Raw genomic sequence first — 26,579 nt, forward strand, 5'->3', positions numbered from 1 at the left:
ATGTTTTTTATTCTCCTCCCACTCCCTTTTCCTCATTGGGGAAACGTACACCTTTGCAGACTGCTTTCGCTGCAATTTGAGTGAAAAAAAAAATTTCTTATGTACAAAAGTGTCATCTTTTGCATGCCTTTGTTTTAAAACAAAACACAAAAAACATTTAGTGGTACTAGTTTTGCCCTTTTTCATTATTTTTGCTTGACCACTGCAAGCACAAACCCGAAAATCTGCAACCCAGTCACCGTTTCCATTACTGAGTTTTCCAACCTGTTGCGTTACATTAACACTGTTACAACACTCGCCGGTGCTCCCAGCGTCGTTTCACGTGATCAATATAAGCATTCTCATTACACTTCTGAGCGGCGTGGTAAACGCACCGGACAAAAAACATTGCGAATATCTTTTACAGTTAAGTAGACTCGCCACCACTGAGAGAGAAAGGTAGCCATATCAACTTCACCAGACAATGACGCACGTCGAGCCGTCCCCTAGCCATCCACTTAATAACCATCAGCTATTGTCTGCTGCTCCCACTGTCCAATCACAGGCCAGCTCCCCCGCAGCAGAGACACAATAGGTGCAGCGGCCGTGCCGTCACGCCGGAGACCTGCAGTGGCCGCGGCTCACGGGACCTCTGCCGGAATACACGGAGGCATTTAACAATCGCTGCGACACAACCGCCCGAAATCCCGATCCGCCGCAGTTGTATGTGTTTAATTATGTACCGCCAGAGACACAATGCAGCGGTAGCTTTGCCGCAGTATAAATATGCGTAATTAAGTGCGCCGGACAATTACATTTCATTAGCAAAATTATTTACAATTGATTCGCAAACTATGAGCAAGAGTGGCCACCCCCTGCAATATAAAGGTACATTTAAACAAAATGTACATGTTACTGACACACACACACTAATAAAAAAAAATAAAAGCTTACTTTCTCCTGTTATTCACTCTTCTTATCATAAACACTGACAATGCAAAAATGCAATGAGCTTGGAAATAATTCCTGCTGGAAATCATTGCTGATACAGCCGTAAAACTCATTTGAGCTAAGGCTCATTTCACAAATCAAGCTTATTTCACCAATCATTCAGCAGGACACAAACAGCACTGGTGCATATGTAATGTTTTTTTTTTTTTTCCAAACCTTATTTTATCACAAAAAAAATTAAAACTGATTTATGGACGCACAGCAGCATTATTCGAATAGATGCCACAACAAATATGGATTCCCTCAGGGAGAAGTGACCCCACCTCATTATACATTCATGAGTCTCGAGGCGCTAAAACGCGCAAACGAACTGGCGGGACCCCAGCGCCGAAGCAGTCGCCCAAATCCGTGGGGACCGGGGGGCTTAATGAGAAACGGACAGCAGCTCACGCTGCGAGGCGGGCCTCGCGATAATGTCTGGCGGACCGAGCCTGCAGCTCGGAACCATCGATTTCACAGACAAATTGAAGAACGTCATGTCAGGTGACGCGGGGATTGTCTAGACAGTCAGACAATGGGAGATTGCCCTGGTAACGGCTGCTTGTCATCAACGGAGTGTGGCGGCAGACATCTGCAAGCGGCCATGTTTTAAAACATAAATATAATAATAATAATACATGTGTCCATGGTGAAGCCGAGCACATCCCCTCCACCCCCCAACAGAAGAAAAAAATAAACAAGCAAACCACTGCCCGAGCCCCCAGCCCTTCTGTCTGACTCATCCCAGTATGGCTTTCTCCTCTTTTCCAAGCACAAGTGAAAGGGGTGAAATGTGGCGCAGTGTCTGCTTCTCAAGCCGATTCACTAAAGTAAACATCCAGCTGTTTATTGGACAATATCCCAAATAAATAGATAGATAAATAAATAAATAAATAAGCTATGCAACATCAAAGTATGTGCCACGCAAATACGTATAACAACAAAACACATTTTTCAGGAACAAAATACACCAACGACAGCTGTGGATTGTTTTAGCACGGTTTAATGCACCTGGCCGGTTTCCTGGTGGTGAATACTAGGCTATGCACAGACCTGTCTGTGATTTAGACTTGTGTTTGATGAATGATGACAGCTTCACACGGCAGTGTCCCCGTGCTATACTTTTGCTTTGAATGGAGTGCTTGCATAGGCCGACGGGCGTTTTGAAGTCATATGGTGATGCCCTGTCACGTGTTATTCTCTTGTCCATAGTGTGCTTTGGCAAATAGTGAAGACTGACTTATACTGTCCTTAAAATAACAATAATAATAATAATAATAATAATAATAATAATAATAAATACACGTTTTAATTTCATACGCGTATTTACCCTATTCTTAGGCCCTCAGCTGGTACAGAATTCAACTTTGACGCTCTCTGCAATATCGGTTACGCTTCTCACCGCACAGCAAAATCCATTTGACAAACCAATTAGCATTGAGAGTCCTGGAGGAAAAAAAACTATGCTGCAGCGCACCCTACTGGACACGTATACGACCCTAGAAACACATTTTAGCACTTGCAAAAGTTGGGTGAACACCCTCTTACTGAAGGGGAAAGGCTGCTGCTTCTGTCGGCTTTTCAGACCGGTCCACCTGTGTACTCACCGGCACCAGGTTCGCGCAGCAGTTATCCGTCCCACCAACCGCCTTACCTGTTTTCGGAGGACCAAACAAATAAAAACGCTAATTAAAATGCATTCGAAGTCAATTCAATTGCTGTGCACACACCCAATAGCCTAAGAGTCTGGAGTACTTCCTTCCATTTGTCCCCAAAGAACACCGACATTCCATCCAAACCCCTTTTTTTATTTAAGGGATCTTGTTCAGCGAGTGCCATTCCAGGAGGACCACTGCACTATGTTTAAACTTAAGCGGGCAAAGCGATTGCGGTTTAGATCGCAACTTAAGTAATAGTCCGAGTGTTTAGTAAACAGTAGGCTATAGCGTGCGTTTCATGAAACAAACAGGCCTGTCATAAACAAATACATGGCCTAGTACGCCACAGTCATTTTTACGCCAACATGGACTAAAATATTAAGAATATGGTACGTAAATGTTCAGTAAACAAAACCATGACCGTGAACGCGAGACAGGTGTTGCATTCACCAAGATGGGCGTTGGAACAGGATTTGCCGTAAAGGCCTACCGATAAATTAGCAGCCATTTATAAATTCGACATTTGTGCTCTCTATTATTTAAACGTTTAATAGTCCGAACTTGCAGCGTTTATATTTACCTGGTCCAATTTCAAAGATGGATGCACTTCCGAGCTGTTTCCAATAAATGCGAGGACAGACCGCAGGCTACCCAAACTTGCACACAAGATACTCCAACAGCAGAGAATTCAGCTAATTTATCCGCGGCTTCAGAATGACTGGAGGCTCCACTAGTATGTAGGCCCTACTTTACGCAAAACCTTCATAATGTATCTATAGGCCATCGACTCAAATAGACCCATAACAGACAATGTTGTGAATTTGAAGCCCATTAGCAAATGCTAGAAATCATATAGCCTAAATAAGTTGGCTTTTCGATAATGCGGTTTCGTTTAAAAAATATTATAGAAAAAGCATGTATTGAAAAGCATTAGGCTATGTAACGCGTTAAGTTATTAGAAATTTTTCAATAAAGCAAAAAAATAAAAATAAATAAAAACTGTTAACCTACATGCATAGGTCATTTTTAAAGCATTTTTAAAACTTACAACGCAATCACAGAGTAAAACAGAGCTAGGTGTACACAGCACCACTTTTGAAGTTATCGGTACTAACGATCAAACCAGAATGGCATATCGCCAGACTATCATCTATGTTACTTAGATAGGTTACAAACAGGCGACCTATTTGTGTGCCTGAATTGCAGACATGACTGACTAGTTTATTTTTCTACCAGTATGGCACACACACGGGTAAAACAACCGAGCAAACATGTTAATCTTATAGGTGCCAATATTTATTTATAGAGGTTTTGTAATAAATTGTCTTGTTACTTAGCTTAGCTACACTGTAGGCTACACCCACCACCTGAAGTTAACTTCAGCCTCCGTTCACAATTAGACATGCGAGGGCAAAACGATAGCGGAATAAATCCACATCCAGGAAGTACAAACATTGTGAGACAGCTTCGTTTCTGAATGGTGTAGGCTAAATGGCACATGGACAAGGAAAACAGATATCTGGATTACAGAGCACGCGAAATGAACAGATATGGAACAGAGAAAGGGGAATGCAAAGGCTTAAAAAATATTTAATCGGTGGGAAACCAGGATGTATTTTGAGTATTTTAAATATACAGAAATACCTCTTGAAGTATGATTATACAAATTACATCAATATTGTTTCAATCTCATAAATCAAAAATGACCAAACGAGCCTACTTGAAAGTATTTGACGTATTTGAAAAACTTTAAATTTAAAAAATTTGCATGCAAAAAAATTTAAAATGCATGCAATTGAAACACAGGCCATCCTTGATAATTAGGCAGTGTCTTGCTTTAATTAAAAGTAGGCTCATTTCCAAACGAAAAAGTGGAAGGCTACGACATTCCTGGAAGGGGATTTCTAACCAGTAGCCAAATCCTAAAAGCGGAAACCAGCGATGCCCTTCACTCAAGATAAGTCGATTGCTGTACTTATCATATATACTTAACCTGAAGCTGTCCAACGGCGGGTCTTGTGCTTTTGCCAGTGATGGAAGACGGTAATAGATGCACCATGCTGGCAATACTAAATTAAATTTTGATTACACTGCTATTATTTCTGATAGTGCCCAGGGCCACAGTATAAGCATTATTACAGGGACCAACTTGAGATATATGCTCTTTTCTCAAACGCAGATGAAGCATCATTAACATGTCGAGAGCACTTCGCCCCGCGGCACCACCTCTTCACGCGCCGTCTTGCCTCGCCAGTTGAACTCTGAGGTAACTGCGTTTTCATTCTCACAGAGGACTACGGGGGCTGCCACCTACGAAGGACATGCGCTGCCTTTTCTCACGGGGAATAAACCCGCTGCGACACAACACACCGTCTATACCGCTATAAAATATTATAATTTCCACGAAACATTAAAGAACACAATTTGCTCCGTTTTGTGGCCAAACGCCCGAGGTGGGAGACGGTGCCATACAATTTAAAAATATTCTGTCGAACGGCAAAAACATGTCACGGATCTGGCGACACCCTTTGTGCCGCCAAGTGAGTCACGACTCAAGAACACAGACAGGGCGATTCTATTACGTGCACAACAATGCTTCTTATTTTGATAACCGGAGGCTAATCTCGGATTTTCCCGGCCCGGCATTAACAAGATTTTAATTAAAACCGATTGCCACGCAGAACAGTGATTGAGTAGCTGCCCTCTGAGCTGCGCGCGAGGAGGGATCGATACGGGCAGACCGTAACGGAGACGGCCGAGATATTGAAAGACAGACGAAAGAGACTCGATACGGCCGGGGTCTGTGCGATAAAGGGCAGAGGTGAAAGTGGTGTAGCGGCCATAAAGGCTTTGCGGTCACCACTGGAATAACTCCGATCAATAGCGAGTCTGATGAGACAAAAGGAAAATTTAATCAAATTGTACTCAATGACCGTGCTTATAGGGACAACTTAACTGCTTGTAGTTGGATGTTTAAACACAACGCAACGACACTTCTTGGTCAGATAAAAAAAAAGTAAAAGAGCTGAATAATCTCTGACGTCCCGACGCTGGGGTTTATTGTTTTATGCAATTGTTTGAAAGGCTGAAATTGAAATGTCAGTGATTCTGCAGGGACGGGGTGCAAACACACGCTATAAGGTATATTTGTGTTTTCATAGGCGGAGTTCCATTTAATTACAGTCTCATATTCCTTGTGCATCACAGTGCTAAAATGTGAAGGTCAATGACAAAATACGTGACTTCATGAGCCGTTAAATTGGGCCGTTACCATACGCTGCATTATTTGAACCAATCAAAATGTTTGGTGTAGTGCTAGAAAGTAATTTTTATTGGCTGAAATAAAATAGCAGCCGCCAGCACGTGGTAGTTCTACGAAAACAAAGCAAGAAAGTCAGAGAACACTGTCGGGCCAAAAATGGCAAAAAATAGAGCTTTATTTACAGGCCACAGAAAAAAATAAAACAGGACGGACAGACATAGCACATGCGGTAAAGCTCCCGGGTTCACCGCGGTCGTCCGGACGGAGAACTCAATCCTGCACACGGAGCAATTGATTAAACAAAAACACAAATCCAAAAAGCTCTTTCATCCTTCAAGAAAATATGCAAACCTGTGACTGAAAACTGCCAGAGCAAGCAGAGTTCTTCCTTTTAAACAAAAAAGGTTTGTGTGTGTGCGTGCGCGCGTGTGTGGAGAGGTGCAATACAAAAATAAACCTGAATTATTAACTCTTGCAGACTTTGGCTGTCGCAGTGTTGCATATAGTATGGTGTTCTTCCATTTGTTATTTATTATTATAATTTTAAAAACATTTATTCCCCATTCATGCTAAAAGAGAAAGGTAAAACAATATTAATAATTATCATAATGATTCATATTATTAACCCATAGCAGCAAAATAAAATTGAACCATCAAAACAGAAGTAGCCAAAATAAGAGAGAGTAATAACCGCTTATGTGAGTAAGGCACAGGCAGAAAATCTGACTGAGTGCAGTTCCTTGGGGCGGGGACAGTGTTAGGGTGGGGCAGGGACAGTGTTTGGGTTGGGGCAGGGCCAGTGTTTGGGGGGGGGCAGGGGAGGGGCTAGTCCCACACGGCTCATGTCTCGCTGGCGGACGTGCGTCTCAGGGAGGCTATGAGCCGTCTGAAGCGGTCGCACAGGTCCCAGCTGGACCAGGGCGGGACTTTGGGCGGGTCCTCGAAGCTGCAGACCTCCCCGGAGCAGTCGAGGAGCCTCGGGAGGACGTCCGTCAGCTTCTCCAGGAGGGTGGCTGCGCGACATTAAGGGTCAAAGGTCAATTTCACACTCGCCACGCCCATCAGACAAACGCTGCTGATCTCGCGTTTCAGGATTCTCCCATAGAACATAACCAACACAGCGTGGAAGTGAAGGAGCCATTTTGGGACCTACGTTCCATCTCCTGGTCCAGGTAGGAGCACCAGCGGTTCCTCACGGCCTCCACAGTGACCAGGTCGTCCTCCTGGGTGTGGTCAGCGAGGAGGAGAGGCAGGCAGGGCACCACCAGCTGAGTGAGGATGGCCATGCCGGAGCTGACGGCCGCCTCGTCGCCCGTGCCGAAGAGCGTCGCCGCCCGCTCGTTCAGCCTCTGCAGAGCACACGGGCATTACGGTCAGCGGCTCCAAGCCCCGCCCCCACAGGCTGTCACTCCCAGCCCCGCCCTCGCAGGCTGTCACTCCCAGCTCCTCCCCCTGCAGGCTGTCACTCCCAGCCCCACCCCCTGCAGGCTGTCACTCCCAGCTCCGCCCCCCGCAGGCTGTCACTCCCAGCCCCGCCCCTGCAGGCTGTCACTCCCAGCTCCTCCCCCCGCAGACTGTCACTCCCAGCTCCGCCCCCTGCAGGCTGTCACTCCCAGCCCCGCCCCCGCAGGCTGTCACTCCCAGCTCCGCCCCCTGCAGGCTGTCACTCCCAGCTCCTCCCCCCGCAGGCTGTCACTCCCAGCTCCGCCCCCCGCAGGCTGTCACTCCCAGCTCCTCCCCCCGCAGGCTGTCACTCCCAGCCCCTCCCCCCGCAGGCTGTCACTCCCAGCCCCGCCCCCGCAGGCTGTCACTCCCAGCTCCGCCCCCCGCAGGCTGTCACTCCCAGCTCCTCCCCCCGCAGGCTGTCACTCCCAGCCCCTCCCCCCGCAGGCTGTCACTCCCAGCCCCGCCCCCGCAGGCTGTCACTCCCAGCCCCGCCCCCCGCAGGCTGTCACTCCCAGCCCCGCCCCCCGCAGGCTGTCACTCCAAACCTGATCTGACACAGCTGACACTACTAATCAACAGCCAATAAGCTCTCTAGCTGTTGAATAAGGTGTGCTTTGTAAGGGTTAGAGTGAAACCCTACAGGACGGTAGATCTCCAGGAAGAGGGTTGGGCAGCCCTGCTCTAGCTGTTGAGTGAGGTGTGCTTTGTTAGGTTTGGAGTGAAAACCTACAGGATGGTAGATCTCCAAGAACTGGATTAAGCAGTCCTGCTCTAGCTGTTGGATGAGGTGTGCTTTGTAAGGTTTGGAGTGAAAACCTACAGGATGGTAGATCTCCAGGAACATGGTTTGGAATCGCAGCTTCAGACTAACCAGATACTTTCACATTCTTTCTTCCCTCTCTACTCCTTTAGCGACAGGAGGTTCCAGTTAATAGTGTAATGCAACTTTTATTTGATTGGTTCAAGCAAGCAAGCTAGCAGCTATCACTACCCTAGATTCTTTTGACTGGGGATCTCAAAACTGGTTTGTGGAGGACCTCAGTGTCAACAAGTTTGTGTGGTTTCCTTGCCCATCAAGGGTGGGGTCAGAAATGAGCTTTGGCTACACAAGACACAAATACAGAGCACTGGATGCTCTCTTTGCACTGGCGTCAGTGTTATCTGTGCTCGTCCCTTTCAAATAAACCAATAAAGTTTTTTTTTTTTTTGTTAAGCCCTTGAATATTTCATGAGCAAATGAAAGAAATGGCCTTTTCTGGAGCGGCGTCTCTTGGCAGAAACGGAATATCGGAAAAGGTTGCCGTATCGTGTTGATTTTTATCTTCCTTCTCCCCTCCGAGACAAAAGCCAGAAGCGAGCGAACGCGGCGCGGTACGCCGCCGAAGGTCTGCCTGCCCGCCCGCCCGGGTCCGCTCCATCGGCCCAGGGTTGATACGGAGGTCAGGCCAGGACAGGGGAATTCAGCCTGCTGGGCGTGTTCCCTTTTTTCCCAAAACGCCCGCTTCCTCTTCCAAAACCAGGTCACGAGAAGCACAATACCAGGGGGTCGGGTTACAGGCGGTCCCGCGACGGGCATGAGGGGCTTTCCTCCGTAACTCCAGCTGAGCCGTCTCAGATTCGCTTAAATATGAGGCCTGTGTGTGCGTGTGTGTGTGTGTGTGTGTGTGTGTGTGTGTGGATGCGTGTGTGAGTGTGTGTGTGTGTGTGTGTGTGTGTGTGTGTGTGTGCGAGTGTGTGTGTGCGAGTGTGTGTGTGCGAGTGTGTGTGTGTGTGTGTGAGTGTGTGTGTGTGTGTGAGTGTGTGTGTGTGCGTGTGTATGTGGATGCGTGTGTGTGTGTGTGTATATGTGTGTGTGTGTGTGTGTGTGAGTGTGCGTGTATGTGTGTGTGTGTGTGTGTGGATGCGTGCGTGTGTATGAGTGTGTCTATGTGTGTGTGTGTGTGTGTGTGCGGTGCTTGTGCCAAGATTACACACACACAGCTGTGCAAAGACTGAACTCTCCTTCAGTCTACGCTGAAGCGTTTCATGTTGTAGAATGTTGCCAGGGTTCGGCTGCTTACAGCAGTCTTGCCGATTTGAACCGGCTCCCCGATGACAGAGGCGTCTGTTTCAAAGCCAAAGCTTTGCTCGAGACGAGGTTCATTTGTCATCGTGATCCGAAGGAGCGTGCAACAGCACGCATCCCGCATGCAGGCCCCGCTGATATCTGCAGTTTCTTTTTCTCTCTGTTACTTTTGTAATGCAGGGGAGATGCAGCACTAAAAACCTGCTTTTCAACCACAGACCTGGGGAAGCTGGCCCCGTACGTACTCCCATCCAATCATTGGCTCGAACTGAGCACTTGATGAACCAATCAAAGATTTAACTTGTCCTTACACATAAACGTACATACATTATTAGGTGCAGGCAGCCTCTGCTCCCACGCAGTTAGCGGTATGGACTTCACGGATTGGCGGCGTGCGCACAGAGGGAGCCGGTGGTGGGGGAAACGGGAGGTCAAAGGTCAGGGCATGAATAACGACCCAGGCTGACCCTGGCCTGCACAGGACTCACCAGAAGGCAGACTCGCCTGTAATAGGCCAGCACTTCCTGGCTCTGGCCTCCGTAAGGACCCTTCGACAGCAGCTCTTTGTTCCACTGGGAGGAAAATACGAGGTACACCAGGGCGTCCGTGTAGCTAGGGAAAGAAAGGCAGAGAAAGGTTGCATGCAGACATACATGCGCTCCTGGGGGGGGGGGCTCGTTTTGTCCCTCACAGTAACACCACGAGTACAGGGTCTGCAGACATGGAGTTTGCAGAATCTGATGAGGTTTTACACCTTAAAAACAGCAAACAGTTCAGACCCAGGAAATGAGGTCACAAACACAAAACCAGCAGCCCTGTAGCACTAGAAGACCAAGACTGAACACCTGCACCTCTGCAAGACCAGGGCTGAACACCTGCAGCTCTGCAAGACCAGGACTGAGCACCTGCAGCTCTAGAAAACCAGGACTGAACACCTGCAGCTCTCCAAGACCAGGACTGAACACCTGCAGCTCTGCAAGACCAGGACTGAACACCAGATTTTATACTCTGGTCTGATCTACAAGTGGACCAACTTTGGTGTACAATGAAATAATTAAGCCAGCAGCACAAACACCAGGACGCAAAAAGGCAAATCTCCCAACCCACCAAAAACACAAACACTTTCCTTCAGCACAAACACCAGGACCCAAAAATGGAAAAAGTTTCAGCCCACCAAAAACACAAACACTGTCCTTCAGCACAAACACCAGGACCCAGAAAACGGTGAATCTCCCAGCCCACCAAGAACACAATCTGCAGGCAGAGTGTGGGGTGCTGGAGACTTCATGCAGTACGCAGCTGCTAGCGTTAACAGAGCCAATTAGTGGGAGAGAACACAGGAGAATAGGCACAACACAAACCAGCACAGGAAGTGATGGCTTTTAAAACAGCGATTTAAAAAGAAAAAAAAAAAAAAAGAAGCAGGCTGTCCTCACTTGACCTGAAGACGGCGTGTGTGCGCATTGCAGAGGGAAATGCAGCCCGGTGTCATTAGACCCACAGCACGCTGATCAGGGCCAGCGCTCGAAAGGGCAGCAGTCAGCTCGCCCGGCAGAGGGGGGCGGAGTCCAACCCCCCTACCCCACCCCCTCCCCTCCCCTCCCCTCACCCTCCCCCTCACCCTCACCCCAGCAGTGATGGGTATTGATCCACGTCCCCGGCCAATTCGCTATTTATAGCGGCAAAATTGAGAGGAGCGGGGGCGGGGTCGACACGGGGGGGGGGGGGGGGCAGGGGGTTTGAGAGACTGCTGGTGACAGGAAATGATGTCAGAGCTGAAACCGAACGGCAACATTCAGGCTTGGTGTTCCGGCGATACGGCAGGCAGAGAAACGGCCTAAAGCAGGGGCTGCTGGGTGTGGTGTTCCACATGTAGTAGCCTACATTCATGTATTTTAAAGAGACATTGAGGCGACCCCGCCTTCAAATCAGGTGACCCCACATGGGGTTGCAACCCACAGTTTGGGAACACCCTGGCCTAAGAAGTGGCTGGATGGTAACAGGGGACATCCCCGATTAGATGAAAACTAAACTACAGACGGAGCTAAATATCAGTGCTGAAAGTCCCAGAAAAGCTCACAGACAATCACATTCAGCTGTGCTCATTGTCTCACGTTCGTGTCTTCAGAAAAACCTGGTGGTGTAGATACGAGGAGGCTAAACGCTGAACGTGCGTCTGCTTTTGGCGATTAAATGTTAATTACAAAATGTTTCACTATGAAATGATGCCACTGTGGAGAGAAAACAAAACGCATCATCCTGAGCTCTATGGTTCAGCCTAAGCAGCAGAAGGAATTTCAGAGGACTCTGTCGCCCTCTACTGACGATAGTGGGGACTCCAGATCAGAGTGGGATTCGTGGAAATTTGTGGTAACCAGGCGCAGATAGAACTGAACAACAAAAACAGTCACCGAGTCAGAATCGGCTTGAAATTTAACCCTTCAGACCCCGTTAAAGTTCTCGCAGATTACTGACCATTTTAGAAGAAACAGGCATTTTTTTACTTGTATTTAGTAAAACTGACCTTTCATGAAGATCGCTTTGCTAAGTTTCATCGCAAAATTCTCAGAAATCTGCAGGGTTTTCAAATTTCACTGGTAACTAAAGAGATTCTAAACCTGGAATCTGACCCAAAGCCTGCTGCGTGAGAGCGAGTATCGGGACCGCATTAAGCCGGATTGAGCCGGTCGGCTCCAGGGGGAGACAGGCCAGGGTGAGGATAATACAGAAATAGAGACAGAGACACACACCTCTTCTTCTGGAACAACTCCACGCCCGTGAGCAGAAATATGGTCCCCGTTATGAACTTCTCATAATCCTGGTGCCACATCTGGAAAGGGGGGGGGAAAAAAGAGGAGGTGCAGGGAGGAGGAGTTAGGAAGTTTCCCTCTGGGGATTAATATCGTTACAGGAGTGGCATCAGCTGCAAAGGAGCAAAAAAAAACGAAAACACTCAGAAGAAATTAACGCTTTCTTTTGCACCAGGAGTAATCGCACAGCTCTCAGAACTGCAACTCCTCAATCGGTATGACGTGCCAATTGGTTTCATCTAACACAATTAGAGACTAATGATAATAAGCAGGTTCTGCTGTACGTTCGAGCTGAAGGATTCAACAAGTGGGGAAATGATTGTAGACGGCACAGCTTGAGCACAGAATCAAAACTTCACAATTCATAAAACTAGAGAAAGACTTTAGGCCTTTCATTCATCACACTAAGATGTTAATTATTCATTCTTTTCTTTTATCTTCTCCTGGTAAAAAAACTCCATTGTAGCCATTTCCATTACAACTCCATTGTAGCCTCCATTTCAGGAGGCAGAAACCTTCAGTTCTCAGATGCCAGAAGCTAACATGTATTCTGATCACAACACAAAAATGCAGAAGCTAACACATATGCTAATTTATAAACATAGCATAAAAATAACAAACATGCAAATTACAACACAAAGCATGTGGATAGCTAACACACATGCTAATTACAACACAAAGCATGTAGACAGCTAACACACATGCTAATTACAACACAAAGCATGTGGATAGCTAACATGCTAATTACAACACAAAGCATGTGGACAGCTAACGCACATGCTAATTACAACACAAAGCATGTGGACAGCTAACACACATGCTAATTACAACACAAAGCATGTGGATAGCTAACGCACATGCTAATTACAACACAAAGCATGTGGATAGCTAACGCACATGCTAATTACAACACAAAGCATGTGGATCGCTAACGCACATGCTAATTACAACACAAAGCATGTGGATAGCTAACATGCTAATTACAACACAAAGCGTGGACAGCTAACAAGCATGCTAATTACAACACAAAGCATGTGGATAGCTAACATGCTAATTACAACACAAAGCATGTACATGGGGTTATAAACATACAGAAAAACGGTTGGCGGGCGGCTCAGAACAGAGAGAGGCTGAAGGTTACGGGCTCGCTGACCTCATACTCGTCCGTTTCCGCTTCGTCGGCTTTCATGAGGTTGACTTTCTCAACGGCCAGCATAGCAGCAGCCTTCAGCCTGCAGGAGGAGACACAGCACAGGCTGGTTTAAGCAAATCATTATCTATACAGACCTGCAGGAGGAAACACAGCACAGGCTGGTTTAAGCAAACCATCCATTATCTACACCGGCCTACAGGAGGAGACACAGCACAGGCTGGTTTTAGCAAACCATCCATTATCTACACCGGCCTACAGGAGGAAACACAGCACAGGCTGGTTTAAGCAAACCATCCATTATCTACACCGGCCTACAGGAGGAGACACAGCACAGGCTGGTTTTAGCAAACCATCCATTATCTACACCGGCCTGCAGGAGGAGACACAGCACAGGTTGGTTTAAGCAAACCATCCATTATCTACACCGGCCTACAGGAGGAGACACAGCACAGGCTGGTTTTAGCAAACCATCCATTATCTACACCGGCCTGCAGGAGGAGACACAGCACAGGCTGGTTTTAGCAAACCATCCATTATCTACACCGGCCTACAGGAGGAAACACAGCACAGGCTGGTTTAAGCAAACCATCCATTATCTACACCGGCCTACAGGAGGAGACACAGCACAGGCTGGTTTTAGCAAACCATCCATTATCTACACCGGCCTGCAGGAGGAGACACAGCACAGGCTGGTTTAAGCAAACCATCCATTATCTACACCGGCCTACAGGAGGAGACACAGCACAGGCTGGTTTTACCAAATCATCCATTATCTACACCGGCCTGCAGGAGGAGATTGAGTGCATAGAGACTGCTGCTTTGTGACACCAGCGGGGCCCACTGTGGACTGACTTCTGTAAATTCACAACTGAATAAGTAAAAACGGAGGAGTGGGCAGACGGATCCAGCTTCATAAAGCAGCCAAACATAAAGCAACCTTAACGGGGAGATCTGAGAGGCTGAGCTCGTTTTCACCGTCCGTCTTTCAGGCGAGATTCACTTTTATGGGGGAGGTGCAAGATAATAACCTTAATTCATAAAACACTTTTCTTGCTAATCACACAAAGTGCTTTCCAAACAAACACAGATAAACGATAAAAGAATAAAACGGTCACAAAAGGCCGTAAAATAAAAGCGATAAAATGAGAAATAAAAGACAAGTGCAAAGATGGAAAATTAGGAAGTGAAGTTTTACGAGGTTCTAATGTTCCACAGAGCAGGAGCCCTGATTTCTCTCCTCCTCTAGTTCTCAATTCTGACAGAGGGAGCAATGAGGAGCCCTTTGGAGGAGAATCTAAAGGAGTGTACTGGCGTGTATGTATTTAGGTCAGCGATGTACTCTGGGGCTAATCCAATGCTTGCCTTGAGAGTTCTCAGTAAAATTTTTTATTCAATTCTGAAAGAAAGAGGAAGTCAGTGTAAAGAGGTCAGAAGTGGGGCTGTAGTTAGAGTTAGTTCGTTATACTTTGTTGACCTCATGGGGTAGTTTGTCCTCCTGCATTTAACCCATCCTAGCTACTTAAGAGCAGTGGGCAGCCACAGTGAAGCGCCTGGGGACCAACTCCAGTTCTGAGGCCAGTGCCTTAGTCAAGGGCAACGGCAGGACTATTCCTAACCTGACACGCATGTCTTTCGGTGTGGGAGGAAACCGGAGTACCCGGAGGAAACCCACGCGAGCACAGGGAGAACACACGCAGCAAGGATCTGGCCGGGACTCAAACCCGCAACCTCCGTCTTGCGAGTCCTATCGGTTTTGGTGGGGGGTCTAGCAGCAGAGTTTCAGACTAGCTGAAGCCTGTGAAAGGTGCTTTGTCTCACGCAGGAACACAGAGAGAGTCCACAAACGGAAGTAGAACAGACAGTGGGCACAGGGTGAAATGCGCCAACTGTCTGCATTGGCGGGTTTTCCAGCCAATGGGACACGAGCCCAGGGTCCAAGATGGTGATCGTACCGGTCGTCTGTCCCGTGGCTGCACCCGGCAAACTGCTGGAACACAGTCCTTTCCAGAACCTTCTTCGGCGCCTGGTTCTGGAGGAAGTAGACCACGGGGTGCCGGAGCCGGTAGTCGTTCTCGGGCGCGTGGTTCTTCTGGGCCAGCTTCACCAATCGGGCGTACTCTGCTTTGATCGCCTGGGGGGGGGGGGGAGACACGGTCAGGTGCAGCCCGGCCTCCATACCAGCAGAGGGCGCCAGTAGCGGCCGATGCCAGTATGATACCTCCCCACCATGTTTGATCTGTTAATGAAGCACTGGCGTGGGACTGACAGTTATGTGCTAGAAGTCCTGAAAGTCCTTAACGGAAGCCTTGTGCAAAAGATGCAGGACTGTAAACCGTAGAAGGCCTAAGTTACTGTTTGCTCAGTCATTCCTATTCCTCAAATGTCATCAAGAACAGAAAATATGAAGACCGTTCCTTTTAAGACCTAAACCAATGAACGGTTCAGCGGTTGAATTACAAAGAGAAGGTTTAGAAAACAATTTCCTTGTATCAGCTAGCAGAAATATCTTTCCAACACACTTCTTTAACCCAAAGCTTCAAAGCAGGCTCCTACCAGATGATGTAGAATGAAGACCACCATCCAGTTCACAGCTTAATCAAATAAACTAATTAAAAAACCCTACTTGCACAAACTAGTCCCAGCGCCAGTGAAGTGAAACACCCACCTTCTTAACCTGATACTACTGGATCCACTCATAATTTTAGCCTAATACACTATTTCAGCTTAACACAACACACAAATCAAATACATTGTTAGTCACTGATTGAAACATATAACAAAAGGTTTGGCTCAAACAATGAAGAGGAGGTGTACACATACAAGTTTAAAGGTATGATTCCAGTTAGTGTGCCTAACTAAGGGAGGAACCCCTGCCTGACTGTCAAAATCTGCAGCCAATAAACAGAGAGCACGAAACACACCAATGCAAGAAACATTCAAACAATGCCCCACCCCACAAAAAGCTCACTAGATATTTTCACAGAAAACAAAGCCACTAGTCACCAGCCCTGTCTTTTGGAAGAGGTTCCTTTTACTACAGAAATGGCGTGTAGTACTTTACAGCCAGGAAAAAAAAGGCTTTGGCAGTCCGTGCAAAAAGCAGAAAGACGGATTGGAAGCGTACAGATAGGAGAGCACTGCAGGAAAAGCACAAGAAGAGAAGAAAGGAGGTACCTGATTGGACAGCTGGTTCTGGGCCATGCATCTCTTACGCACTCCTGGCCTTACCATTGGTCACTATTAAAATCCTGCACAAAAGGGGGCCGGCAACTTTGTGCTCCAGGACGAGCGACAGGGTGGCGCGTGATTGGGCGGGACGAAGAGGGGGGAGGGGACTGTGCCTACTCGTGTACCGTCCTTACCCTCAAAGAGACTTAATGAGAACAGTGCAGTGGGAAGCAGCGATGGAAGGGGAGGCCTCTTCAGAGGCACTTAAACTGCTCTGGAGGGCCAGGCTTTCTTCTGAACGCTGTGTCACTCACACCGACAAACGCAGCCTTAAAAAAAAAACCTCAGCGGTCTGGAGAGTCGAGCTTTGACGCTCACGTAAAACGGCTCTCACGGGGAAAAGCTCTCTCCTGCGGTGCGTGTTAAATGCTATTTACACCGAGGCGTGTGAAATGTCACGGCCCGTCGAAGAAGCAAATCCGTCCGTGCGCCTCGCGGCAAAGGGAGGGACTAGAGACGGGCTTCGCCGTTTCACAAATCGAGCAATACAGCCACGTAGCCGGGCAACAGCTGAAAGCGTAAAGCCTTTTAATTTTCCAATAATCTATGACAGGCCAGCGTTAAGGACCCTGCAGGGTGTTACACTCCAGACTGGGTGTCTCAGGACATGGAAATCAGCACACACACAGAGCTCGAAACAGATCTTCAGCTTCAATATCCGTCCAATAAGAGTTTTAATAATTCATTCAATCGTACATAAAAACACTTCAGCCAACAACAGCGGATTCATTTGTCACATAAAGAGCAACATGAAGAGATTTATTTATTTAGACTAAATCAATTCTGTCAAGCCTTCGCCGTCAGCCAGAGATCCATTGATGTGTTCAGCTTATCTGAACTGTATTAAAAACAAGCTGCAAAACGAATTTGGATTGATTTTATGCACTCTAACTAAATCTCCCCTGAAGGATATCACCCACAATGACGCAAGTTCAATAGTCTGCGTATCAGACACAGCGGGAGGAAAGCAGAGCAGTTTAAATAAGAGCAGGGCTGCTCCGATCAACAGATACATCCGCAGGACAGTCAGAGCGACTCAGTTTCACTGTCACAGTCCAGGATTTTAACAATGTCATCATTGCACCCAATCGGCTGGGCAGTAGGGGGAGGGGACAATTCCACCATTGGCTGAGCAGGAGGGGGCAGGGACAGCACTTCCATTGGCTGAACAGGAGGGGGCGGGGACAAATACACCACCAGCTGAGCAGGAGGGGGCGGGGACAACTCCACCACTGGCTGAGCAGGAGGAGGCAGGAACAATTCCACCATTGGCTGAGCAGTAGGGGGCGGGGACAACTCCATCACCGGCTGAGCAGGAGAGGGCACGGATAAATCCACCATTGGCTGAGCAGGAGGGGGCGGGGACAACTCCACCACCAGCTGAGCAGGAGGGGGCGGGGACAATTCCACCATTGGCTGAGCAGTAGTGGGCGGGGACAATTCCACCATTGGATGAGCAGGAGGGGGCGGGGACAACTCCACCATTGGCTGAGCAGGAGGGGGTGGGGACAGCTCCACCATTGGCTGAGCAGGAGGGGGCAGGGATAAATCCACCACCAGCTGAGCAGGAGGGGGCGGGGACAACTCCACCATTGGCTGAGCAGGAGGGGGCGGGGACAACTCCACCATTGGCTGGGCAGGAGGGGGCAGGGACAACTGCACCATTGGCTGAGCAGGAGGGGGCGGGGACAATTCCACCATTGGCTGAGCAGGAGGGGGCGGGGACAATTCCACCATTGGCTGAGCAGGAGGGGGCGGGGACAATTCCACCATTGGCTGAGCAGGAGGGGGCGGTGACAACTCCACCACCAGCTGATCAAAAAGGGGCAGGGACACCTCATCAGCAGAAAGGGACAGGTTGCCCATTGGCTGAGAAATAAGAGGCTGGGACATGTTGCTGATAGGCTGAGCAGAAGGGGGCGGGGGCATGTTATCCATAGGCTGAGAAGGGGGCAGGGACATACAGCCCATTGGCTGAGCAAAAATGGGAGGAGGACTTAGGGCGTCTGTCTCGACATGGGCCTGACAGGTAAGGGATATGGTGGGGCCCTCATTATCAGGCTGCAGAAAGAAAGAAGGAAAGAAGGAAAGAAAGAGAGAAAGAGAGATGGGGCCAGAGTGAGAGAAAGCAACTCAGACGATGGAGGTAGAACAAAACAGGAAATGAATGGAAAGACAGAACTGATCTGAAGAGAGGAGAGCAGCATGCACATCCGACTCCACACACCTACGCTGCAATCGCTACTGCTACCAAAACACAGCAGCCGGATACCAGCAGAATCTGCACAGACTGAGTCCCTCCCGAGGACCAGAAGCTACTTATAGGGACTTAAACAGATAGCATATGATTCCTGCTCCCCAGCTTCTACACAAAACTTCTTCTGTACACCCCCAAAGCCTCGTGACACTTCCTGCGTTTCAATGAGCACTGGCATCAATTCCACTTCTATGCGGTCAGTGCAAGCGCTGAACTCGATGTCAATTAGCGAACTGGAAAACACCCTTAATTTCAGTTCATTTCCTGAAGTGCCTGCTTTGAGCTGTAATTGACCGTGACCCTGTTATGAAGCGTCGCATTTTACACCACATTTAAGTCCAGTTTGAGTCTTGTTCACACGCGAGTCACGCGTTCAGGCTGCGTTATCTGGGATGGGTACGGGGTGCAGCAGGCTGTGAGAGGGGGGGGGGGTGCGTGTTTGGAGGGTGCGGGACGGGCGGGGCTTCCTTACGGCGGAGAGCAGGGCCTCGGGGGTCCGCTCCGGGTCCTCGCTGGCGGCCTGGGACAGCGCCCTTTCCACGTCCTCCCTCCAGGCATCCAGCGCGCCCGCCGTGGGGGACGCATCCACCGAATCTGGGGCCTCCTGGGGAACTGCAGAGTACCCCACCGCTGTTACACCACTAAATATACCACTAACACACCGCTCTTACACACTGCAGTCTATACCATTAACACATTGTCACATAGACCACTCACATACTGCAGTCTACACCACTAACACTGCAGTCTACACCATTAACACACTGTCAGTAACGTTTGTCAGTGCTGTGTGATGGGTGTCAGTAGTGTTTGTCAGTGTTGTGTGGTTTCAGCGAAGCTGAGCAGCTCTACTTGCGCACACACGTTCTCTCTCTGTTCTGTGTCAGTAGTGTTCTCAGTGCTGTGTGCTGCTAATGCTGTGTGTTATGGGTGTAAGTGAAGCATGTGAAGAGTGGCTTGGTTTGTGTTTACGTATTCTCTCTCTCTCTGACTCACCTGTGCTCTGGGCCCACAGCAGGCTCTCTCTCTCTCTCTCTGACTCACCTGTGCTCTGGGCCCACAGCAGGCTCTCTCTCTCTCTCTCTGACTCACCTGTGCTCTGGGCCCACAGCAGGCTCTCTCTCTCTCTCTCTGACTCACCTGTGCTCTGGGCCCACAGCAGGCTCTCTCTCTCTCTCTCTGACTCACATGTGCTCTGGGCCCACAGCAGACTCTCTCTCTCTCTCTGACTCACATGTGCTCTGGGCCCACAGCAGGCTCTCTCTCTCTCTCTGACTCACCTGTGCTCTGGGCCCACAGCAGGCTCTCTCTCTCTCTCTGACTCACATGTGCTCTGGGCCCACAGCAGGCTCTCTCTCTCTCTCTCTGACTCACCTGTGCTCTGGGCCCACAGCAGGCTCTCTCTCTCTCTCTCTGACTCACATGTGCTCTGGGCCCACAGCAGACTCTCTCTCTCTCTCTGACTCACCTGTGCTCTGGGCCCACAGCAGACTCTCTCTCTCTCTCTCTGACTCACATGTGCTCTGGGCCCACAGCAGACTCTCTCTCTCTCTCTGACTCACCTGTGCTCTGGGCCCACAGCAGGCTCTCTCTCTCTCTCTGACTCACCTGTGCTCTGGGCCCACAGCAGGCTCTCTCTCTCTCTCTGACTCACCTGTGCTCTGGGCCCACAGCAGGCTCTCTCTCTCTCTCTGACTCACCTGTGCTCTGGGCGGGGCTCGGCTCTGTGCTCCCAGGCTGGGGCGTCCCCTGATTGGCCTGCTGGCTGTGAGTGGCGTCCCACTCCTCCAGCTCTTTCTCGAACAGCTGGTTGTCCTCGGTCACGTACGCCCTCAGGTCCGGCGGCAGTCTGTCCAGAACATTCCATGCCTGCCCCGTCTCCTCGTCCACTTCCTCTGGAGACAGACAGGGGGCACCAGCAGGCACACATCCTTACTGTCTGAGCCAATCACAGTGAGCGTACTGAACACCAGCACACAGCAAAGAGCAGCACATTCACACTCGCTCACACTCACAATCACTCACATTCACACTCATATTCACATTCACACTCACTCACATTCACAATCACTCACATTCACACTCACTCACATTCACACTCACTCACATTCACACTCATATTCACATTCACACTCACTCACATTCACACTCACTCACATTCATACTCGCTCACATTCACAATCACTCACATTCACACTCGCATTCAGACTGTTAGCCAAAGCTTTCCAGGCCATTACTGCAAACTCAAAGAATAATTAACCTAGCGCAGCCGAAAAGTACAAATTCTGAACTGACAGAAACAGGAAAGCACCAGAACAGCCTTACTGATACAATGCAGAATAAACCCTCAGCACTGCACTTTCATTCTTTAGCTGCACTCATATTCACAACTCTCACACTCATGGGTTCTGTATGTTTTTCACGTTTAGGTTATATAAAGACCCTAATAACAATAATAATAGTATTGTTGTTATTATGATTATTATCATGATTATTGCTGCTGTTATTGTAATGAGCTGTACACAGCAGGCAGGACGCTCCCGCGGGTTACCTTGCGGCCTGCAGGGGGCGGCGGTGCTGACGTACATCAGGCAGTACGCGCTGGCGTTGCGGTGCCCGCCGTAGGACTCCTGGGCGAGCTCCTCCCAGGAGGCGGCGGTGACGGCGATGTCGTTGTAGCGCATCCAGCAGTGGTGCTGGGCGCTGTAGATGTAGGCCCAGTAGTGCCCGGTGCAGGCCTGGCCTTCGTGCACCAGCACCGCGTGCAGCCGGTACGGGACCTGGGGGGGGGGGGAGGGGGGGGCGTTTTTCTCAAAGCCACTCACATTTACAGTTACACGTTACACATTCTCATATGGAAGCCATTTATTTGGCTGGACATTTACTTGAGGAATTCAGGCTTGCTCAAGGGTATAACGGCTGTGCCCTAACATGGGGATCAAACCGGCAACTTCTCAGTTAACAAACGCATGTCCCGCATACACTACGCTATAGTGCCGACCCTCGTGTGGGAAACAACATGATTGGGGCAGGGGTGAGGCAGGAGCAGGGGATGGGTGGTGAGGAGCAGGGGTGTGACAGTGAGGGGCATGGGCAGGGGCGGGACGGTGAGGGGCGGGGGGCGGGACGGTGAGGGGCAGGGATGTGGCAGTGAGGGGCGGGGAAGGGGCAGGGCAGTGAGGGGCAGTGAGGGGTGGGGGAGGGGCAATGAGGGGTGGGGCAATGGGGCCAGGGCATTGAGGGGCAGGGGTGGGGCAGTGAGGGGCGGGGAAGGGGCAATGAGGGGTGGGCCAATGGGGGCAGGGCAGTGAGGGGCAGGGGTGTGGCAGTGAGAGGCAGAGGCAGGGGCGGGGGCAGGGCAGGGGTGGGGGTGGGGCAGTGAGGGGCAGGGGTGGGGGCGGACGGAGACGCGCTTGCCTGCATCATGGCCGCGTCTGAGATGACCCGCTCCATGCTTCCGTGTGTGCTGGCGACACGCCCCTGCAGCTCTGAAACAGAGGGGACGGGGGGTGAGACTGAGCCCCTGTCCAGAGGGCGGGGGCATGGGGGGCTCCAGCCCGGGTCCTGGGGTGCTGCGACCTGGCAGGGTTCAGTTTTGCGGTGTTTATGCACTTGGTCCACACACTCATGTACACACATGCAAATATTTTGTCTTCATACAGGCGCATCACGTATACACATCGTTTGTTAAACAGCTGAACAGTCCATTTGGGTGAGCTTTTCTCTCAAGGTCAAGCACACAAATACGACCCACCTGATAAGGTGGGCGGGGCAGATGAGGGTGGGGTGGGTGAGATATGGGTGTGGCAGGGTGGGGTGGGTGAGATATGGGCGTGGCAGGTGAGGGCGGGGCAGGAGACATATAGGCGTGGCAGGCATGGGCGTGGCAGACGAGGGCAGCGTGGGAGAGATATGGGTGTGGCAGGGTGGGGTGGGTGAGATATGGGCGTGGCAGGGTGGGGTGGGTGAGATATGGGTGTGGCAGGTGAGGGCGGGGCAGGAGACATATAGGCGTGGCAGGCATGGGCGTGGCAGACGAGGGCAGGGTGGGAGAGATATGGGTGTGGCAGGGTGGGGTGGGTGAGATATGGGCATGACAGGGCAGGTGGGAGAGATATGGTCGTGGCAGGTGAGGGCGGGGCAGGAGATATATAGGCGTGGCAGGCATGGGCGTGGCAGGCGAGGGCGGGGCAGGAGACACATAGGCGTGGCAGGCATGGGCGTGGCAGGCGAGGGCGGGGCGGGAGACACATAGGCGTGGCAGGCGTGGGCGTGGCAGGCGAGGGCGGGGTGGGAGAGATATGGGTGTGGCAGGGTGGGGTGGGTGAGATATGGGTGTGGCAGGGTGGGGTGGGTGAGATATGGGAGTGGCAGGCGAGGGCGGGGCGGGAGACATATAGGCGTGGCAGGCATGGGCGTGGCAGACGAGGGCGGGGTGGGAGAGATATGGGTGTGGCAGGGTGGGGTGGGTGAGATATGGGAGTGGCAGGCGAGGGCGGGGCGGGAGACACATAGGCGTGGCAGACGAGGGCGGGGCAGGCGAGGCCGGGGCGCGTACCCTGGATGTCGGTCTCCACCTCGGTCCTCCAGCGGCGCAGGCAGTCCTCCAGCACCTGCATCTCCTCCGGCGTGATGTGGCGCGGGGCGGGGTGCGTGGGCGTGGGCGCGTCCTGCGGGGGGGCGCTGCGGGGGCCCCCGAAACGGAAGCAAATCAGTCAGCGTAACGGCACTCCCCCCCAAAGTGATTACCATGGCACCGTGTAACACTGTTCACCCTGGGCAGCTTCCACACTGCATTACATCGCTGCGTTCGATAGGCTAATAAGATCAGCAAGTCAGTACGGAGATCAATAACACTAGTCAATAACAGCGTGGCAAGAAGCGCCTGATTCCACTTCACTGTTAGTACGCATCCACAGTAAACTACCCGCACAAACGTTCAACTAACATCGACTATGTGTACATGCACACAATATTCTGGTTATTGCCATTGTTTCGAATAAGACAATAACCAGAATAAGCTATTTACATGGCTCCTGAGATGTTAATGTTCTTTTCATAGTTTTGTTGACATACAGACTTAAATAGTCTGATTAAACATAAAATGGCCACGTAATGTTACGTCCCTTAAGCTCTTTATTCACCTGTCTAATTTAACAAAGTAGGATAATTTCTCCCTTCATCCAGGAATGTAGTGTCTTTTTTTGAGGGCCCCATCCTTGTGCCCTGTGAGCTGCTAGCTGTCTGGCTCATGTTTAAAATGCAATGGGTAGCCTAGCAACAGCAGTGCTGAGCGTAAACAACACCATCAGGCCGTACGAGTTGCAAACTGTCGTGAAAACCCAACTGGAGATGGATATTCTGAATAAGCTGTATGCATGTCCAAATACCACTCTAATATCCGGATTAAATACCCACAACAAGGCCTTATTCCCGAATATACCATATTTGAAATAAGGCATTTTTCGGGGTATTTAATTAGAATGTGTTCTTTACATTACCCATATCTTATTCAGGATATTGTCTTTTTCAGAATAATATTGAAATGCATGTAAACATACCCAATGACTGCTACAGTTCTTTCTAGGGTTGCACTGAAATAAAAAAAAAATTTTGGCAGATTTTAGGGGCCAACACCGATACGTGGCCAAAATTTAGGTGCACCCCAAGTTCTGAGGCGATAACAGCTGCCACAGCCGCAGAAAGTGTCCTGGCCCATGAACGCGAACGTGATCCCACGTACCTCGGCGTCGGCTGCGGCGGCGGCGCGTTCGTGCCACCGGAGGGCGCTGCCGTGCGAGGATCCTCCTCCTCGGAGGGGGGGAGGCCGGATTTGGTGGAGGCGAACTCCATGGCGTACTGCAGGACGTGGACCAGGGGCAGCCTCTTGGGGCCCGAGCCATAGCTCAGGTACCTTAGAGAGGAAGGAAGAGCAGCCATTTCCACAAACGAAAGGGCCCACGCGTACTTTTTTCCCCACTGCTTGTTTCAGACGCTGACGCTGAGGGAGATCTATCTGAACGCGCAGTTCCAGTTATACGGCTAGACCGGGTAAAAGCACTTCGCCCTCACGCATAACATCCTCCCCCGATCTTCACTCTGACAATGCGTAACAGGAAGTCAGAATGCGTGGCATCCCTTTGTCCTGGCGGGCCTCTGAGAGGCAGAGAAGACTCTGAAGAGCACTTCACATTCTGAACCCGCGGGTTTCACAACTCAAAAGCCATGCCGCTCGGCCGTAGCTTTTTACCAGAGCTCTCAACGAAACACAAACAGGAGAATCTTAATGGCGGGAACGGGCCGTTCAGCCCATCGAAGCTTCGACGTATCAAATTCCGCTAAGTGACCCGATCGGTTTTTCCACGCTTTAACTCTGCGTGAAAAACGTCTCCCCAATATCATGCGCCTTTAACTACTTCCGACATGTTCCCCGTTCAGAATCTCAGAAATATGTTCGCCAGTCGCTTTTATACACCCTTTTTGACAAACGTAAGCCACTCACTGAAATCCCCCTTAGTCCAGATTCGCTCTGAGCTGGATAAAAGACAACAGTGATTATTCCTCTATCGAGTCAGATTTAGCCAAAGCAAAAGATCCGCTGACACATGCCTCTGGATCAGGAGGCCGTGCAGCGTTGCGGGATCGCTGTAAGAGCGTTGTGGGAGCGTTTAGGGACGTTGGCCGGGTGTAGCGAGCGTACTCTACCTCTCCAGCTGCTGCTGTAGTTAGCGCAGCATTGCGGGAGCATTGTGAGAGCGTTGTGGGAGCGTTTAGGGACGTTGGCCGGGTGTAGCGAGCGTACTCTACCTCTCCAGCTGCTGCTGTAGTTAGCGCAGCGTTGTGAGAGCATTGTAAGAGCGTTGTGGGAGCGTTTCAGGGACGTTAGCCGGGCGTAGCGGGCGTACTCTACCTCTCCAGCTGCTGTAGTTAGCGCAGCATTGCGGGAGCATTGTGAGAGCGTTGTGGGAGCGTTTAGGGACGTTAGCCGGGCGTAGCGAGCGTACTCTACCTCTCCAGCTGCTGCTGTAGTTAGCGCAGCGTTGCGAGAGCGTTGTGAGAGCATTGTAAGAGCGTTGTGGGAGCGTTTCAGGGACGCTAGCCGGGCGTAGCGAGCGTACTCTACCTCTCCAGCTGCTGCTGCAGGAAGGTCAGGTGCTCCCGCAGCTTCCGCATCTCGGCCCGCTTCAGCTGGGTCGCCTCCCTGTTCCTGTGCATATACCTGTCACCACGGAAACGGGGCAAAACAAAAACACAAACTCACTCAACAACAAAGCCGTTCAGTTCATCTGTGCACTCAGAACTTTGCCAAGCGTCAAAACCACCTTCTCTCTCCCGATTGGCCAGTAGGGACCACTGAACGCGGCTTTGGTTTGAAATACTGAATCAGACATTCCAAATGGGTGGGAATTGGTCATGTGCCACCCCACGTCGGGCAGCAGCGTTTAAAAAAAAAAAAAAAAAAAGGGGGAAGCGGGTTGAGGGGTGGGGTGGGAAGACTCAGCCCACCTGTCCATGTACAGAACGGAGGGGAACTCCAGCTTGCTGTGGATCTTCTCCGGCCGCCCCATCGCCTGGTTGAACTGAAACCTGGAGAGTTCAAAGGTCAGCACGGACGGGAGCTCAGTGAACCAGCGCTGAAAGACAAAAGGAGAAAGAGCTTCCAGCTTTCACGGGCGCAGACTATTCAATGCATTCTAATTTATTCACCTTTTACTTCACGTTTTGTACCTG

General features: G+C 50.2%; 1 protein-coding gene across 1 annotated transcript in view; it reads right to left on the bottom strand.

Moving 5' to 3' along the window:
- Positions 1-6,031: 6,031 nt before the first annotated feature.
- LOC118209810 (ubiquitin carboxyl-terminal hydrolase 25-like) overlaps positions 6,032-26,579 on the bottom strand; it is a 32,658-nt gene continuing 12,110 nt past the window's right edge. The window contains exons 11-25 of the mRNA XM_035385484.1: positions 26,355-26,482; positions 25,972-26,067; positions 24,592-24,762; positions 23,407-23,531; positions 22,266-22,336; positions 21,400-21,628; positions 20,549-20,743; positions 19,321-19,460; positions 15,316-15,494; positions 13,364-13,442; positions 12,151-12,230; positions 9,889-10,012; positions 7,043-7,238; positions 6,705-6,902; positions 6,032-6,231 (exon numbers count right to left, since the gene is read on the bottom strand). Coding sequence (XP_035241375.1) covers positions 6,730-6,902; positions 7,043-7,238; positions 9,889-10,012; positions 12,151-12,230; positions 13,364-13,442; positions 15,316-15,494; positions 19,321-19,460; positions 20,549-20,743; positions 21,400-21,628; positions 22,266-22,336; positions 23,407-23,531; positions 24,592-24,762; positions 25,972-26,067; positions 26,355-26,482 — 1,986 coding nt within the window. The 3' untranslated portion in view covers positions 6,032-6,231; positions 6,705-6,729. The remainder of the gene's footprint in view (positions 6,232-6,704; positions 6,903-7,042; positions 7,239-9,888; positions 10,013-12,150; positions 12,231-13,363; positions 13,443-15,315; positions 15,495-19,320; positions 19,461-20,548; positions 20,744-21,399; positions 21,629-22,265; positions 22,337-23,406; positions 23,532-24,591; positions 24,763-25,971; positions 26,068-26,354; positions 26,483-26,579) is intronic.

This window comes from Anguilla anguilla, chromosome 12 (assembly GCF_013347855.1).
Source record: "Anguilla anguilla isolate fAngAng1 chromosome 12, fAngAng1.pri, whole genome shotgun sequence".
Taxonomy (NCBI): domain Eukaryota; kingdom Metazoa; phylum Chordata; class Actinopteri; order Anguilliformes; family Anguillidae; genus Anguilla; species Anguilla anguilla.